This window comes from Manis pentadactyla, chromosome 11 (genome assembly GCF_030020395.1).
Source record: "Manis pentadactyla isolate mManPen7 chromosome 11, mManPen7.hap1, whole genome shotgun sequence".
Lineage (NCBI taxonomy): Eukaryota > Metazoa > Chordata > Mammalia > Pholidota > Manidae > Manis > Manis pentadactyla.
In genome coordinates this window covers 98,652,739-98,672,147 of record NC_080029.1, presented here as the reverse complement: position 1 = coordinate 98,672,147, position 19,409 = coordinate 98,652,739, and the positions used below count along the sequence as shown (strand labels likewise).

The 19,409-nt window shown below is 34.3% G+C and overlaps 1 protein-coding gene across 1 annotated transcript; it reads right to left on the bottom strand.

Moving 5' to 3' along the window:
* Positions 1-389: 389 nt before the first annotated feature.
* On the bottom strand, positions 390-19,159 carry DTWD1 (DTW domain containing 1). The gene is made up of 5 exons (XM_036895148.2): positions 19,051-19,159; positions 14,968-15,284; positions 10,769-10,912; positions 8,567-8,816; positions 390-700 (listed from the first exon to the last, which is right to left on the bottom strand). The coding sequence occupies exons 2-5, from the start codon at positions 15,229-15,231 to the stop codon at positions 453-455; spliced, it is 906 nt and encodes a 301-aa protein (XP_036751043.2). The 5' UTR covers positions 15,232-15,284; positions 19,051-19,159; the 3' UTR covers positions 390-452.
* Between the last annotated feature and the right edge of the window lie 250 nt (positions 19,160-19,409).

Below are 19,409 nucleotides of genomic sequence, written 5' to 3'. Positions count from 1 at the left end.
AGAGACAGGAGCTACAATTTTAGTTTTGTCTGTTTGTTACATACCTCCAACAACATACTTACCAACTTCATTTTCAGCAAAGAAGATTCTGATCCCATCTACCTCCAAGTGTGGTATTGAGTGTAGGTGGAAAGATAGGAAGCTCTCTAAACAAACATCTAATTATATCTAATGACATAGATATAAAACATTATTAAAATATAGTGATAAAACTTGAGATATGCCAAACTTGAGCAAGTAATTTCTGAAACGACTTTTTCTGTCAACACTATCTCTGAAAATACACTTAGAAATTACTTCCTTTTAAAAAATACGAGGTAAAATGAATGAGACCTTATTTGTTCAACTGGTCTTACAGATATTATATATGAATATTTTTGAAGAATAAAGAAAGCACAATTATAGGTTTATTGAATTTAGCAAAATAGAATGACAGAAGTGGCTTGTAAAAACTAACGGATAAGTTTTCTTGTTTCCTTGTCTCCAGAGCATTTGGCATTCTTTATCAACTGGTACATAAAAGAGTAGAAAAATAAAAGATTGTCATACTGTCCTTTGTATTTCTCTTTTAATATATCAGTATGGTAGTCCACCAGAAAGTAGTAAATGGCTTCAATTGTGGAAAGGAAGGTATCTGGCTTTCCTTTTTGATGACGCCAAAAGCAAGTTTTTCTTGTTTTCAACTCAACTTGTAACAACCCTGCCAAAAACAAGTAAGAAAAGTATAAATATTTCTTCTAAACCACAGGGTGTGGTGCAATAATGATGATTTATTTTAATTACCTTAAGGACTTTTTTTTAAAGAGCACAGATAAATTTCTTCCCAATTCCAAGTAGGATATTTTCTTAAATACATTAAGGTATATACAGAAGCAATATAAAACAAAATGAAATCTTATACATGACAGTTACTTATATGGCTTGGACCTTGTGGCAATGGGTTAAAAGTGGATAACAATTCAGATAGTCATCTCTTTCTATCTTCTATCTACTAGTGCTTTAAAAAATTTTAACCCATGACAGGACTAAATTCCCCAGTTTTCAGAGGGTTTCATTTCTTTGATTAACGGACATATAAAACATCCTTCTGAAAACTCACTGAGAGAGACAGGCAGGTTAATGGTCCTTAACACCATTAAAAATTCACTTCTGGATTATTACTTTTGGGCTGTATCTTCATGAACAGAGTGCCTAGAGCTGTTTCTTTAGCTCTGTCGCATCTGTGTTGTAAAGGCTCAATGACATAGCTAGCTAAAATGCCTTGCTCCTCTACATTTAAAAAGGAAATGATTCATGAAATCACAGAAGAGTATTCCACCTCTTATAACTCAAATGTCAACATATAAACCCAGAATGCTGTTAGCACCTTAGATCAGTACTCAGACTCATTATTTTGCTATACCTCTAAAAAAGCGTATTTTATTTTGAAGTGAGAAACAAAAGGGAGAAGGAAGTATCAAAACTGGCTCATTGACATAGATTAGGAACCTCTAAGTTATCAATTATTTCCTACTGTCACACCTCACTTTAAACTAAAAGCTACCTCAAAAAAATGTGACAGAATGAAAAGAAATAAATAATATGAAAAATATTAAGATATCAAGAGATATAGAGGATTGAACGTCTACTAGGAGTTCCCATAGGAGAGAACAAAGAGAATAGAGCATTTAAAGAATAATGCCTATGACTTTTTCATTTACCATTTAAAAAAAATGCAAAGCTACATATATATGAACTAATGTATCTCAAATAGGATAAACACAAAGAAATCACTGCCTAGATCCAGTACACAGTATAATTGCAAAAGGACAGTTGATAAGAGATTTAAAAAGTAGCCATTGAGAAAGGGCAGGTCATATACAAAAGAATTATATGATGACAGGAGATTTTTCATTAGCAATAGAATACTTAAGATTCTGGAATAAAATCTTCAAAGTATTAAAAGAAAATAATTGGCAACCTAATAAAACTGTGTACCCAGCAAAACTATGTATTAAGAAAAAGAGTGAAAAACATTAAGAAAAAGTTGAACACATGCCAACGGGAGAGCTAATAAAGGAATTTCTAAAGAACCTATTTCAGCAAAGAGAGTCTGAGTTTAAAGAATAGTGAACAAAGAAAATGGTAAAAATCTTACTCAAATCCAAATAAATGCTGCCTGCATAAAACTAAAACAATAATATTATATTAACTTGTGGGCTGAAAATAAAAGAACAAAAATAATGAAGAAAATATCAATAACATTATGAACTAGGAAGGGGTTGAATCAAGCATAAGTGTAAAAAATCAGAGTATTCAAAAGGAGAGGTTAAAATATTGTTTAACTTTCATCTCTGATATTTTTTAAGTTACATGTGCATAGTAAAATTCTCTAAAAGCAGCAAAATAGGAACGTTAAAAAATGGAGTAAGAAAAAATTAACAAAAACTTGGTCAATGAAAGAAAAGCCAAGGTAAGAAAAAAAATAGTAAAAAGCAGAACAAACAAATAAAATTAACATGGTAGGAATAGGTCCAAATATATCAATACTCACAGCAGATGTAATAGACTAAACCTGTCATTTAAAAGACATAGATTACCAGATTGAAACATGGCAAGGAGAACCTCAAGAGGGCTTCCTTCAATTAGATGTCCTAGTTAACACAGTAATACAAAAACAGTAAATGAATTAGATGCATAATAACTGGAAAGGAATAAACACAGTGGACATTACTCACACAGAAAACATTTTTCAAATCTGTGAACTATAGCACAGTTCTCTTTGACAACTATATCTCTTTGGGATAAAGAGAATTTAAACAATGCATAAAAAGTGCTAAACATGAAAGACTGATAAATCCTACATTTAGAACTTGTTTCTAAAGATACTATAAAGAAATTTAAAAGAAGAGTCACAAACTGCAAGAAGATATTCAAAATATTATTATCTATATTTTAGAATATATAAAGAGTTCCTACAAAAAGAAAAACAAACCACTAGAAAAAGTGACACGGGTATTTCACAGAACAAGACATGTGTATAGACACACAAGATGATGCTCAACACAATTAATTAGGGAAAGGTAAATTATGACCACAATGAGATACCACTTTATATCCACTAGATTGGCAAAAATCAAACATTTGACAATACCAAGATGGGAGGATTATGGATCAATGGAAACTCTTATACATTAATGATGGGAATATAATTTGTATTCACATGCTTTTGAAACAACTGGCATTATCTTGTAAACTGAACATTCTCTTATATATCAGCCTTGCAATTCCATTTCTAAGTATGCTTCCTAGAGGCAGCTTGTAAATGCACAAGACTGTTCACATCAGCACTATTTGTAATAGCAGAAACTAGAAATAACTCAAGTGTTTGATCATAGGAGACTGGATAAACAGTAGTGTAGTCACACAGTCAGGTATTATACAGCAGTGAAAATGAACAAACTATTGCTACAATTACATAACATGGATAAACTTTAGAAACAAAATGTTGAGTTTAGAATGAGTCCTAAGAATATAAGAAAAAACAATTAAAAGCAAAACTAATATAAAGTTTAAAATATAAAATTGATATATACACTAAAACTTTAAGGAGAAGTAATGAAAACAATTCAGAAGAATTAACTGTGGGAGAAGAAGGGAAATGGCATAGGGAGAAAGGCAGGTGAAAGTTACGGATACAATTCTGGAGTTTGGATCCTTTATTATATCATTAGATGCTATAACTTAAATATTTTTGCATCATAATTTAGTTCAAAAGGTAACATAAAAAACACCTTTGCCTGTTTAGTGGCAGAACTGGGGCTGGAAGTCAAGCCCCAGCCTCATTCTTTCTATTAGACTTAAAACAAATTAAATCATGTCAATGTCTACCTTTAAATTATTTAATACCACAGCACCTATGGAAAAAAGACCAAATTCCCAGCATGACATTCAAGGACATTCATAATTTGAATTTCTTTAAGTCTTTTCTGTCATTCTCACATATGTGTGCATTCTACACCATATTCAACTTTTCAGTCTCCTGAATGCAAAATGTTTTTATATTCTTGTGCATATGCCCTCCCAACTTTTCTGAAATGCCCCTCCCTTGCCCATCAAAATTTCAACAGACACACTGAATCCTCAAAAGGACTCCAGGAAGAATAGCACGTCTACTTATTGCTACCACTACACCTAAAACTTATTAAATTTTCTTATCTGCTCACCTGTCTGCCTCCCATAATAATGTGACAGTGTGCACTGTCTTGTCAATATTCATTTTCTCCCTCTATTGAACAAATCTCAATCCTGTTCAGTATAGCATGTGTCCAGCTAAAATCAATTTCTCAGCTTTCCTTACAGTCAGAGTGGTCACATGAACCAGTTCTGGCCAAAGAAAGTAAAAATGAAACCTCCTAGACAGAACTTTCAGCAAAGCTTTTTTTGTTGTGTTTTGTTTCTAAAAGGAAAGAGCAAGCCTCAGTGGTCATACCTTTACTGCTCTTTGCCCTTAGTCTTGCCTAGAATACATACAGGACGCCTCAGGGACTAGCAGCTACCTTACAAGAATGAGGATCAAAGCGGTGGAAGAGGAAAACTGAATGATTCTAAGTCCTTAAGGGCATTGAAATGTTCCTGTACAAGCCCTGTACTATCTCTGGACTTGTACATGCGAAAAGTTTAAGCCCATGCTTTTTTTAAGATTCTAGCTGAGGGTTTGTGTTTCATGCAGTTAAACACAATCTTAACTAATAGCCACTGTGATCAATCAGAGGGTAGAGAGATTGCCTTATTCTCCTTCATATCCAGTCCAGGAACAGGTGTTCAACATACCATACCAAATGAATGGACAAATTAGAAAAGCCATTTGGCCTTTAAAGTATTCTGTCTAGGCATTTTAAAAATATTTCATTTTGGATGATTTTGATTCAAAGAAACATAAAAGTTATAGTAACTAAAACCAAGCCCTTTGGAACTATCTGTATTAATGTTAATTACAAGCAAGAAGTAAAGGCAGACATTTGAAATTGTTCTAAGTAATTAGTACTATTAAAATGTTATTAACATAGGGTTTTTATACACACAAATTACGAATGTAATTTCTAAAAAAACAAACTATTAAAATGGTGCTGGTTTCTCTAATACATTTACTATGTTCTAAAATGTTGAATATAAAAGTCAAGTTTTAGTGATTATCACGACTAATCCATCCTGTTTAAAGATCTGCTTGTAAGTATATGGAACATTTTAAAACATACTGAAATACACACACGCATGGGGTTATATAGAAAATTAATATTTTTAAATATTTTTTAAAAGTTCAACATACACATTTAAAAACTTCTCTTGCTAGTATGTGACAATAACTTTAAGATAAAATTAGTAACATTTTTTAGCAGTGGAAGTTTAAAGTAGATTTACAAATGGCTTTTCCCTCCAAAATGACTGCCTGAATTTCTTGAACTGGAAAATGAGAATGAAAAATCTTGAGCTATTCTCTTACTCTTCTTGTGACTGAATGAGGCAGTGTATGACACAGCACTTAGGGACACACTGAGTACAGTTTAGGCAATGCTTATGATGAACAAAACTGTCACTTTAAACATTGTACTAATACAGTCAAAATGAAGGCACAGCGCTCACTACTTTTTAAAAATAAATCACCATAAAATGCTGGTTTTAGTAATCTGGACTCCCTCCACAAGCCTTCCAAAGCTTCCTATGGTGCAATCTTCATGAATGTTATGATATTCTTACATTTTATGATTAGACTCAACCTCAAATGTTTGACAGTAGTGAAACATCCAGAGCTATTTTTCTGTAAAGCTTGGCAAAACAGTATGTTTGTACATTGTTAAGGGGCTTCGTAACTTCACAGCATTCATAATGAAGTAACAGAAATAAAATTTCCAATACATCACATTTGAGGGTTTAAACTGAGGTTTAGAGTTGGTCTGTTGAGTTTAATTCCATCAAAAGATAAAATGTTTAAAAACCTAAAGGCAGTAATTTATACCTGGCATGGGTTGTTTCTTGTGGAAGTAACTTGGCTTATCTGGAAACTGGTATTTCACGTACACAGAGATGACAAGTATGTGCAGAGCCCAAATATTCCGTGTGGTGTGTTAAATGCCAGAAAGGCCAGGGGTTGAAGTAGTACATGCACAGAGGAAGACTCACTCTAGAAATCTGCTTATTTCATTATTTTTGAAGGAATGAAGAAATCCCTTCTAAAATTTTTTGATGTAGCACAGGATTGAAATATATGACGTTTTCTGTGTGATCTAGGAGGAATAGCAGAAATTTTTGTACAAATATGATTTTAAGCCTTAAGCACAAATGAAGACACTCTGAACACAGATTTTGAATTGCACCTTAATAATTCCTTTTATAGTTTTTCCAAGTGTTTTCATTTATATCCTTTCATCTGATCCTTTCAATTACCATTTAGGGTAATTTTAAAGAAAAAAATGGCTCAGAAAAACCTTCAAACTGAGGAGTAACTTGCTGCTGTAACCATCCAAGGTAATGTGGCAGATGGCAAGCTGAGGAGCAAGGCCTTAGTGTTCCATCTCTCTATTACATATACATCAGCAAAATTCTTCCAGGTCTTAGGCTCTACTGTCTCTGTCTCTGCTTCTCTTTCTCTCCCTCTCTCTCACACACATCATCTCTTTCTCAGTCTCTGCCTATCTTTTTTCACATGCATATACATAATCACACATAATTAGCACAACAAAGCAACTTTATTAACACATATGTTGATCTCAGAGGTATGAACTTTACAAATTAAGCTAGTTACATCTAGTGTCACTCACTTTAGCTTGGGATTAACACAAGTCAGACTCCAAAAAGTGTCATAAATTTTCTTTCCTAGATGAAATATATTTTTAATAGCCTAGGTTGAAAATGTTTTGACAACTGCCTAATACCAACGGGATAGCTCTCTTGCCTTCTAATCATACATTGTACACAAACAAGGCAATCAAAGAGCTGGAAATAAACCTCAAGCTTTTACAGAAACTACTGAGAAAGCCTGAAGAACTGAGTAAGGTGCAAGGAAGAAGAGGTAACATGACCCCTGTTCTTCATGTTACTAATTGTTTTACTTGGATAAGTAAACCTACTCTTTTAAACTATTATTAGGAACTAAGTTCTTTAAGAGAAAAAGAGATACGAACATAAAACAAAAAAAAGAAAATCCCTGTACTGTTAAATCTGAATTGGAACTACACATGTGAACTCATGACATATACCTACTTATTTTTCTTGGCTCTGTCCACTGAAATAATTCAAGTAGTAATAAATTTACCAGATTTTGGTTTCTATTATCAATCCTCACTAAAAAGAACCACAGCTCCCTTAAATAATGGTTGGTTCTATGTCCAAGGCAGTAAAAAAGTACAAGTGAACTTGAGACATCCTGTTGTACCAGAAAGACTAATGAGACCATGCCCCAGAGGACTTGAAGAGCTCCCACTGGCAAAATTTGAGACAGTTTGAGCATCAAAAAGAATATGATCATGATAGATTTTAATATATTTAATTAAAAGAAATCCTAAAGATCATAGTTGTCTCAAAAAGGTGTGGAGGGAGAAGAAAAAAGAAATGGGAAAAAGGAATGGCTCTTCTTTACATAAAATGTCAGCTAACCATTTTGCAATCCTCAATATAATTACTGATTTAGGCAAGAGTCATCAATGAATACTAAAGCCACTCAGTGAAAAGCAATTGGGAAATAGTTCATAGTCTCAAAGCATCACCCCACAAATTACTACTAATTTCAAAGAAGAAAATAAACCTTTATAATGCAGCAATCTGGCAATGACAATGTTAACCAAGTAATTAAAGTTATTACCAATAATGGAACAACTTACATCATATGCCTCCTGATTTGATGCAATAATAAGTATACAAATTCACCTGTGCATAAGTTAATTATACAATTTCTTGGTTAAACAGCTTCATTTCTGAGAGTTAAAGGGAATGCTGTAATTATACCCAAACAATAATATGAACTGGTATTTTCATAGACAACCCTAGCTTTATCCTTACCTACAAGTATCCTTGCAAAAATACTTAAACTGTATCTAATGAATGATGACACGTTCAAACACTTGACCTGTCCACTTCACACAAGTCTAAGTCATGAAAAACAAAAACGGGACTGTTTCACATTAAAAGAGAGTAAATAGAAAGTAAGCTTACATGTTGACTCAGGAAAAAAGCTAGAAAAGACATTTTTGGGTCAGTTAGGGAAGTGTAAATATGAACTGTACACTGTATTACACATGATAGGACTTTTATTAATTTTCTTAGAGCGATAATGGTATTGTGATTATGCTATTTTTAAAAAAGATGTGCATTTATGTATTTAAGAGTGTGCTGTTATAAACTTACTTTCAAATAATACATATATCTCAACAATATATAATATCTAAGGATACACACACATAATAGAGAAATAAACCAAATGTGGCAAAATGTAAGGGTATTTAATGTGACTCTTCTAATATATCTAGAAGTTTGAAGTTTTTGAAATGAAACTTGAGGGGGAGGAGCGATCCAAAAGAAACTTTTTTTTTACCTTGAAGTCGCTCATCAGTGAATATTTTGTTTGTTTGGTTCCACGTGCTATCTATAAATATAATTTTTTTCAGTGTTGTGTCTTTGCACTTGCTGTCATTCAAATCTTGTTCTTCAGTTTTCTTGCGCTTAATAGAAGGCTTGTCAGGGTCATCAGTTTTATGTCTAACATTATTCTGAATCCTTTTTTGCAGATGAAAAGAAATATCTTTTACTGAGACAGACTTAGGTCCAGGAAAAACAAGTGCGACCTAAAGCAAAGAAACTTCAGTTAGTAGTGTGCTATTATGATCTTCAAAATGAGTAACTTCTTACTGACTTAAAACTTTAAGAGAAAAAAAATATATTGAGTATCTAAGAAACAAGCATTAGGTTTTACTATATGTGCTTCTTTAATATGTATGGTAAAATTTTTGGCCCTCCCCTAGTAATTTATAATCATAATGCACTACCTAAAAGTATTACTTCAAAATGAGTTATTCACCTATTGATAGAAGCCAAATTAACTGTACCTTGAATCAAAAAACTAAACTCTATAATATTTTAAGATAAAAGGACAAGTATGTGATGATCTGTAAAAAAAAAAAAAGCCATTGAAAAGCACTCAGTAATTCAATACCATTTTCACCCATATAATAAAACAAATAATACAGTCAATAATGGTGAGGAAATGGTGTAATGGGCTTTTACAGCCATTAACGATGTCAGGTTTAAATAGTATAACTCTTTGTGAAAGCAATTTGACAATTTATATCAAGAGTCTTGAAATATTCATACACTTTGGTCAAATAATTTCATTTTTAAGAATGTGTCTTAATAAAATAATCCTAAATATGCACACACTCATGATACTCAGAATATTTGTTAAAGTACATTTATTACAGTGAAAAATTAAAACTGAAATTTCTAACTCTCAAGCAATAATTCTGTAAATTACAGGACCTCATTTCTCTTAGCATGGTTTTACTTACTGAGCTCTTATATACTGTTAGAACCTCCAATGTCTGAACAGCTCCTGCCACAAAGCAGGCAGCCAGTAAATATTTGTTAAATGAACAAATGTTGATAGACTCATTGGTATTTTATCCACCATACTTTTGTATATTTTCCAAATTTTCTTTAATAAACATGTATCATTTTTAATATGGAAAATTCAACATTATAGAAATACAAATCTTACACAAGAAAAATCTTGAAATTATAAACTTTAAAGTTATAAAAGGTTTCAAATATTCCCAATGTTCAGACACTGTGCATGCCTATTTCCCCATTTACAATTAGCAAAGTCCAAAGCTTTTTAATTTTCTTGGCTTATAAGCATATCACAGCTCTTTGAGAACCTAAAACTGTAACTCTACTTAATCAACATAAATGATACCTAGCTGACCAGACAAGAAAACACAAATACATTCCCAGATCCAAAACTCAGTTATTCCTTTCAAACATAACTTCTATATGAACTCAATCTATATATATTTATAGCTAGGAAAAGAAAAACTTAAGTTCTTTCCAGAACAAATGAATGTATTAATTTTAAATTTTGTTTCTAGTTTAATCACACCAACAAATAGTCCCAAGACACCTCAAAAGGGTTCACTTTCAGAAGTATCCAACGTCTGGATTTTTAAGATTCACGCAACATTATTTTTTCAACAAGACAAGTAATATTGCACCAGTGTGACAGTTTCAACTATGTGAAAACCAATTAAGAATGCACAAACAGGCAAGGAAGGCCTCTGAGCAGCCAAAAGGAATGTTATTAAGGCCATGTACTAAAGTTCTTAATTTAGGCAGTTACTAAAATTCCTTCTCAGTCTTTCTTTTCTCCTTCTGGAGAAGTTCCAACATTTATAATTTGGTTTCTTAACTCACATCAAGTTAGACAATATAGCACAGGCAGGAAAATGGAGAGGAGAGAAAGTAAAAGCAGGCATAGTAATACTGGCAAAGAGTAAAAATCTGAAGAATTAATGCAGAAAAACTATAAAGTCAAACAATGGACTCAAAAAAGCCAAAAAACCTAGGATCATTTGATCTTTAAAGAAGTCAGTAAACTAAATTGTATGTTGCTTAGTGTTAAATAAGGATAAGTCTAGGTCATTAAGAAAATACTAAATTGTGTTCAAAAAGCTCAGAAGGGCAATGCAGTTTAAAACTCATCTTTCAATTCAATGTGAAAAGTGGTAAAAAATATGCTGCCTACTTCATGGTCCTTTTCTTCATACTCCGGAATACAAGGATACATGTAGATATTTACATAATCAGGTGCTAAGAGTTTTGCATGGATAGCAGTACTTTTGCCATCTGTTTCATTTGGATGTTTAATGATGTCAATCTTCAATGGAAGCTAAAATTTAAAAAAAAGAAAAATCAACAAAATTAAAAAATTCCAATTTTCATGTTAATGAAAGTGGACTTAATGGCAAGTTCACACTGATTTCCTATAAATACACTTATGATTTGAAACTCATACTTTTCTAGACCAGAATATTAAGAATGGTAAGAGTCATAAAGTAAACCCAAATTTCTTCCTTGATATTATTAATTACATAACAGAGCAAGTATTTTCAAATAGAATCTGCTCTTAAAGGAAAGGCTACAGTGTCATCTTTAGTTACATAAGCATTTAGTCTGATTCCTTGCATTCAGTATTTATGCTAAGAACACTTTTTATAATTCTTATACTGTAGGCTTGTTAATTTTTGACGATACATAAAAAGCAAATATAAGTTTGGGCAAAAGCTTCAGATCTAAAATACACGTTAAAAATTTTGTTCCTTAGACATCCTTTGAGGTGAAAGGTATCACCCTTTGTTGTGAACATCATGATTCTCACCAGTGGACTTTAACTGCACAAACAAAATACTTAACAACTGGAAAAGCAGTAACAATAGGTCTAAGAGGTACACTCTATATATTAAACTCCTCAAAAATAATTTTGCCTATTTTCCTTAAAGTCTCATTATTTAATGGTTATGAATTATGCCCAGCCACAAGGCAAAAATAATATTCTCTTGCATTTCTTAAGTTAGATTTTTCTATTATTTCACTGACTTGTTTGGTTTAGTTTTCTGTATAATGTCTGTACAAGTCCTGCATTGTGATGATTATGAAAATGGAAGGCAAATGATGTATCCCCCACAATACACAAGAAACCTCTCTGAGATGAACGCTTCTCTGCAGATTTCAAGTGACATTTGTTAAAAGTCCTCTTCCAGCTACCATCCCACACTAAACAGGCAGGATTCTAGGATTTATCCTGGGACACATAGCTATTTTACCCTGAAGGGCAAAACTATTTTTAAAAAAACAGCTTTATTAAAGAGACAAAATGAACATAACTGCAAAAAACTAAAGCATACATGTTATGCCCTTGAACTCGTCACCAGACAAGATAATGAACACATCCATTACCCTCGGAAATCTTGTCCTCCCTCCTTCTCCTTCCCCATCAATTACTACTCACAGTACTTAGGCAACAATCGATCTACTACCACTATAAATTAATTTGCATTTTCTAGAATTTTATGGAAATGAAACAATATATTAAGTAGTCTTTTCATTTGACTTTGTTCACTTAGAATAATTGTTCTGAGATTCAACCATGTTGTATATATCATTAATTTCAGAACTATTTTTTGAAGGAGTAGTTGTATGATACTAAATGATCCCAGTTACATGTATTTTATCTTTCTGGATGGTTATGTAGAAAGAGGATGGTATATACCCCAGAAGGGCCATAAAAATGTATTCCAAATAGTTTTCAATTTAGGGTTTCAAACCCCTTATCTCCTTCCCACCCCACTTAGGCCTAGTCACCATTTATAAATTAGGGCCAATTGCTTAAAATCACCAAACCAACTTGCAGTTATAGAAAATTTACCATTTTAGTAGGCAGTTCACAAATGATTTTACATCAGTCTACTTCTGGCTGAACTCTACATCAGACTTTCCTCATGACGCTCAGTCTCAGTTGACACTACATTCCCTTTCCCCAGGATCTCTCAGTACCAGGTCAGCATTATCTTAGCCCAGGGATGGTAGGAAAGAGGAAAGAAGAAAAAAGAAAGCAGATCATGACAAAGTATTTTATTACTATTAAAATTGACTTTCTTATGTGTCTAATGAGTAGAGCTGAAAGTTCCAAAGACGATCACCAACAGTTCTGATCAGCTGGCTATCTTTGAAGGGTATTATTTATATCAAGGACACATGACTGAGTGTTACAAATGTATTTTACAAATCATGTACCTAGCCTATTATGGACTAAAATCTACAAGTATGAGACAATTATGCTCCGGAAGTATCTGTGGGACCCAATCCAGTTATCTGTAGTTCCCCCTGAGTCAGCCTGATGTCTCTGATACTATTAAACAAAAGCACAGATGCAGATCAAATCATGGACACAAATTATGTGCTCTAGTTCACACATTTCAAAGGAAGACACTTCTTAAACAAAGACAGGGTACAGAATAACACCAACAGTGTTATCAGATGCAGTTCAAGTAGAGATGTTGTTTTAAACACATTAAGAACATCAATCTGTTCTCAAATAACTTTCCTATGAGATTGATCACAAACCATTCTGCCCAAATTTGTCAAAATGCCATTACCAGGAAGCCCTCAGCCTTTTCCCATATGATTTTAACTTTCCCAAAGAGAGCCTTTTAAATTCTAGGACTCTAATAAAGATGAAGTTTTCTTTTACCTTATGATTTTTTTCTCCTCTTAAAAAAAAAAACAAAACAAAAACCCAAGAGCACCTTTAACTTTTGCTTATGCATTTCTCATGTGTTTAAAAAAATCATATTTTGCATGAAAAGATATTGATGTATTTATTCCCTAGACTAAAATTTAAATCTTGGAAGGAACTTATTATGTACATCTTCCCTTCCCAAGCAGGCTACCTAAAATTAATGCTGAGTGATTTGTTAAAATAGAAATAAAGTAGAAATTAGAAAGAAAATTTTGTAGTTTTTATTACTAGAAATATATATTAATGTAACAAATTTTATATATGGCCATTAAAATATGAACACTTTACAAAACTCTTCACAGTCCAATAGGCCATTCAGAGTTGATCAAACATGGCTTAACACTTTGAGTCATTTCTATTAAATAGTGGACATTAGACCACTGATTAGGAAAGCAATCCTCTATTATTAAGTTTCTATGAAAACGTTAGCCCTGGTCAACATATTATTCACTTTTATTATTCTGATCTTCAATCCTTTTTGAACACAATGCATCTTAAGATAAAACTTAATGGATACTTTCTCTATGTGGCTGACAGAAATAGAGATAAAGTAATTCTGTGTATACTTCAAAAAGTAACATTCTCATGACATAATAGGAAACTTAAAAAGAATTATTGTTGAAGCTCTTGGTTTTTCTGAGCTATCAATGAAGCTGATGAGATTCCATGCTTATTCTTGACTAATAAACTTTCCAACAGCCTGTAAGTGTGATTTTAGACCCACCCCAAGACTATGGACTTGCCAAGATGACATACAGGCTAAAATGAAATTCAAGTAAAAAAGTATGAGTATTAAAGTATTTTCATTTCAAATTTAAATGAACCTTAAAATCACTACATTAAATATTTTTAAATATAGTTACAACTTATTTTCTTACTGACAAGTTGTAATGGGTCCATGTGTATAGTCTCTTTAAGGTCCTAACAGGCAGCTGCCAATTTTATACATTATTTTATTTATTCCTAAAGTTTGAGTCACTGTTAGACAAGTTAACACATATGTAATAAATTATTTGATTACATAGACATGATGGTCTATAGACCTTTGGTAGTTTTGGTAAGCAATCAATTCAAATCAATTTTTAAAATCTGCCTTTAAATCACTACAATTATAGCCCAATGGGTAGGTCTTTTCAATTTTTGTTTAGTTTAGTTTTAGTCATTGACATGTGCTCTATCTCCACGTATAGAATGCAGCTAAGCCCATTATACAAAAGCCAAAGAAGCAATCAATCCTCATTCCTCTAAGATATGTTTTCTCAAAGAGCAGTCCAAGACCCTTGGGTAGTTTTTGAAATTCCTTTAGGCAGTCTGTAAACTTGTTTCTCATAATATTCATGCTTATACCACATTTTTTTCCTATGTTGTAAATGAATTATAATTGCTAGTGAAAGAAATAGTTGATTTCATTAAAACAATACCATTTACCTCAGACCCAAGTATCCTGTCAAAGTATGTCTCTTTTTCCAGAGATAAGAAAAACAAATAGGTTTATCAGTCTATATGATTAAAGTTTCTACTAATAAAACTCATTTTCATAACTATGTTATTTATCAAGCTTATCAATTATATTAGAGCAGGCATTATATGAGACATCTTTTTAAAATCTGTTTCCCTACTTTCTAACAATTAAATTTCTTACCAACCTTCACAAGTGGCATCTGTTCAATAGGCACATTTTCAACTGGGACATAACATGTATAGCAGTAGAACATTCTTGAACCACCACATTTGAGACATTTTGATCTTCCATTTTGCTGAGCTTTTTGAAGAACTTCTTGAGACGCTAAGCGTAAGTTTTGAAGAGGATCTTCTGCAGCTATGGAAGTAGTTTGTGACTGCTGTATTTCCATAAAATTTGAATTACTTTCCTCCCTTTCTTTGAGAAATACAGGTGGACTGACAGACATTTTTCATTCAAACCAAAGTTTAACATCTATTTCTAAAACACATCACAGAGGCACTGAAAAAAAAATGGGGGACAAAATAAAAACAGGAAACATTTCACTCACTATCTTCACAAAGAAAATACTCAATTTAATTTACAACTGTGTGATGTCTGTAGTATTTACAAACAAATACTAGTAAGTTTTTAAACCACTAAATTAGCATGCTTTAAAAACAGAATAAAAACCAGTATGCTTATATCCCTATTGGACCATTCCCTCCATAAAAATAGAAAGGTGCTTTCTTAGAAAAATTACTTCAAATATAAAGCTTAGGTAACAACAGCCTATTTTTCAATGACTTTTTGTTCCAGAGACAGCAATTTTGTTTTATATTAGGAATGTAATGGTTTAATGTTAGTATCAGCCAGGAATGTATTCAACCCTATAGGCTCTGACTGAATTGATGTTACATGGCATCAAATCTCAACCTGAACTTTTAACAAAACACAAAGTACCAGTGAATCAGTAAAATTTAATTGGTTATGTCCTAAAAGATATTCCTCTCCAACTTAAAATTAAACACACACATACAAATTATAACTAAACACCCATTAATTATGAAAGCCCTACTACCAATTTTAATTTGTAAAATATCCCAGAAGATAAAATATATGCCCAGAAAAACGAAGTTATATTATAAATTTAAAATCTTTCTAGAGTAACATTAATGTCCACTCACTCTAAGAATTCATACTTTTTAAAAATGACACGATTCAGATTCTTCAGTGAAAAAATAGTAAAACAAATGTCCCACTTAAGTATTTCCTTCAAAGAAGGATAATGGCTGCCAAAACTGTTATTCAAATACTCTGTAAGCACTGTATCTTTGATTTGATATGCATTTGAAAGCTATAAAGTGATTCTCTTATTATAAAGGCTTAAGGCATTTATGGTGTTTACCGATGAGTCTCTGGGCACCGTCACTGACAGAAGAAACACTGTGACTGCAACAGGAAACTTTCCTGTGGTCTCCCAAACAGAAAGTGAACATAAGTCTGGCAGAACATAATACACAACATAATTTGCTAGTAAGAAGTTAGTGATACCACTTTAATTATTCATCAGGAGCTTTTCATAGATTGTAAATTCCAGTGAGCTTGAGACCCAAACAAAGAGATGCAACGAAAAAAATGCTGGGCACTGAAGGGAAAGCAAAATATACTTGCCAAATTTACCCAAGAAGACCAAAATACAATACATATTTTTAATATGTACTTATGAGGCACAGATTTACATTTTTGGTTTCTCAGAGGAAGTGGTGTTTCAGAATGCTGGGCAATTCACTTCTTTCTGCCTCACAACGGAATTATCTACTTCTGACCCCAACACCAAATATCTACCTAAAAATGGCGTCTATCTCTGTGAACATATCCTAAAGAACTAGGAGAGTGCAGGATATTAAGCTGCCACCTTTCCTTGAGTCTTAGATCCTTTTAAGATCACATGAGGCTCTTGGGCCTTATCTGTAGAAACTTCATGTACAGATACAATATATTGCACACAATTTCAGGTGGTTTGCAGAACTCTAGAACCCATCTACGGGTCCAGGTAAAGAAATCCTGACTAAGATTAAAAGTCACTCTCAGGAGCAGTCTTAAAGGTCTGGTAAGAAATCCTATTAGTCTCCAGAAATCGAAGCTACAAATCCCACTGGCCAAAAGAACAGGTCAGCCATCACAAGGCAATAGAAGTCTCATCACTGCACTTAGGAGCTAAGTTTTACTTAAATCCTCTTGGTTTGGGTTTGTTCTGGTGATCCTGGTTGTGGAGCTCATCCTAAAAAAGAAACTGGAAGGGAGAGATTCAACCTGATTCCACTTCCATGTATATTCCAGTAGTTACTCAGTGGGTTTGCACATGCCACCAAAGGTCCCAGGCAAAGTGGGGAGGAAGTACACAGCTCCCGGGGCTGTCATGAAAGTCCATGTGGTTGCCTGACAGTCAATGGAAAACTACTGGCAAGCTTTTCTAGGGCCCTCAAAGTGCAATCCTCTTGAGATGCCTCAGAAATAATCTCCCTACATTTCACTTGGCATTCTATCCATATGACTGAATGAATATTAGCAAAGCCTTATGTAAATGTCCTTCCTCTACAAAAATCAAATAACATATGTATCTGTGAGACAGTGAAAGGGAAATGTAAATGACTTCCTCCCCCACCTTACCTCTATACACTCTCACTTATAGCTGAAGTGGCCACACAGAAACAAGCAGTATTTCAGTCATAGGCAGCTCCTTCCAAAGGAGCTGAAACCATTATGACTAGGGCATCTGTCCTAACTTAGCCAAAAGCCTACCTCAAATGTGTACAAATCGTCTGTTGCAAATGTGGTGATTCAAAACATACTTGTTAACATCAAATATGTGCAGGGACATACAAGTGGAGTCATAGGAGTTATTTAGAAAACATAAAAACACCTTATACCTTGGGAACTAACAAATACTTTTACCTTGATGGTACACCCATCATTCTGCAACTTAGTTTGAAAACAAATTTTTTACTCCTCCTGTCCTCTTTTCCCCCGAAAATGATTACTCACCAAATTACATCAGTTATACCTTGCATGTGATTCTCTACTTTTAGTCCTGAATTCAGGGCTCTTAAATGATCTAGGGCAATCTCTTACATCTCGTACCTTTGTACACTTATTGGCTCCACATACTTAATATGGAAAAATATACTTTAATTTGGAGTTATCTTTTAGTGTAGTTACCCCTCCCATCACAGTCAGCTCTGCAAGAGCAAAATTCTTTACCATCTTATCTACCTATCCCTGTGTTATACAGGAGAAATCAACAAATACTTAATAACTAAATCAAAACCATTTTTAAAAAAAGCATACAGGATGCATCTCACTACTGAAGTACTTAACAAAATATCTTTGAGCCATCTGGTATAAATGGCAGCCCAGCAGATGTTTTTTTTCCCCAAAACAATAGTGAAAAAGGCTCCAAGTTGATTCACATCCCAATGGACCAAGTATATAATACTTCCCTATCCTGTATTGTGGACCAATTCAGTATTAAATGAAGCCCACTTCAAATGTATTTACTGCAATATTTTAAAGAAGCTGGCCACATAATATATATGGATTTAACACCCATTTTTTAAAATCCAGGGTACTACCTTTTTCATACTGGACCAGTGGGCCCCTCCCACACCACCCATCGTGTCATAGGAAGATTGTCTTAGTTTTTCACAGTACATTGGAGTTCAGACAGAATCCTAAAACGTGTGGTTTTAAGTAGTATTTTACCATTCAGCACCGTAGAACTGGCACTTTAACGTGTTATTATACTTCCTTGTCTTGCATTCTCAAGAAATAATTTAGACATAAGCAACAGACTCCTTTCCTTATCATGTAACCATAATCTTAATAGTTTAGACACACTGCACGGTATACTTTGTCCACGCTAAGCTTCTCCTTCCATGATAACCAATCCCCCCCGCAAGTCACTCCAAACACTAAAAAATAAAGAATAAGGTTGCTAGGGGACTAACTTCGCCAGAGCAGACTTTCCTTGGGGCGGAAAGCCCTGAATTAATTGTTAGGGAAAATTTTTTGACGAAAAATTTGGAAGCCTTTTCCCAAAGGGCCCACAAGATCCTAAAAATGAAAGTGCTCTAGCAGCGACAGCGCCCCGCTCACAGGCGACACCGGCACGACCTCCACCAGGGCCCGGCCGAAGAGCGTGTACTCCCCGCAGTCGCGCGGCTCCGGGCGCTCGTCCCCAGGGGGTCGCGGAGACAAGCACGAGGGGTCGGGGTGGGGCTCAGACCTGCACAGCATGCGGGGTCCTCCCACGGCTCCCCGCGTCTTCCGCTCCGCTGGAGACCGAGGCGCGCGCCCGGCAGCCGCAGCGCGTGAAAGCAGCGGAGCGCTTTCCGGCAGACACCGGAGGGCGGAGCCCGGCCGTTGCTACGGCCGTTGCTAGGCCGGCACGCGGGCCCCCAGAGGAAGGTAACCGGCGGCGAGGACCCGGCTTGGCCGGCAAGCCCCGCCTCAGCCTGTTCAGCAGCCGCGGGGTCATCCTTCTCCTGAAACGGGAAGTCCAGGAGCCACACCTGCGTCTGCGAGGCTGGGGCCTCACGGGTCCCCGCCCTCGGCCGAATTCCCTCCGGAGACTGGCCGCGGTTC

Coding starts and splice junctions, on each gene's coding strand:
- DTWD1 (XM_036895148.2), bottom strand. CDS start 15,231: ATGTCTGTCAGTCCACCTGTATTTCTCAAAGAAAGGGAGGAAAGTAAT. Junction 10,913..14,967: donor AACAGATGCCACTTGTGAAG/GTTGGTAAGAAA, acceptor TTTAAATTTTAG/CTTCCATTGAAGATTGACAT. Junction 701..8,566: donor CACTGATGAGCGACTTCAAG/GTAAAAAAAAAG, acceptor TGTTTTTGGCAG/GGTTGTTACAAGTTGAGTTG.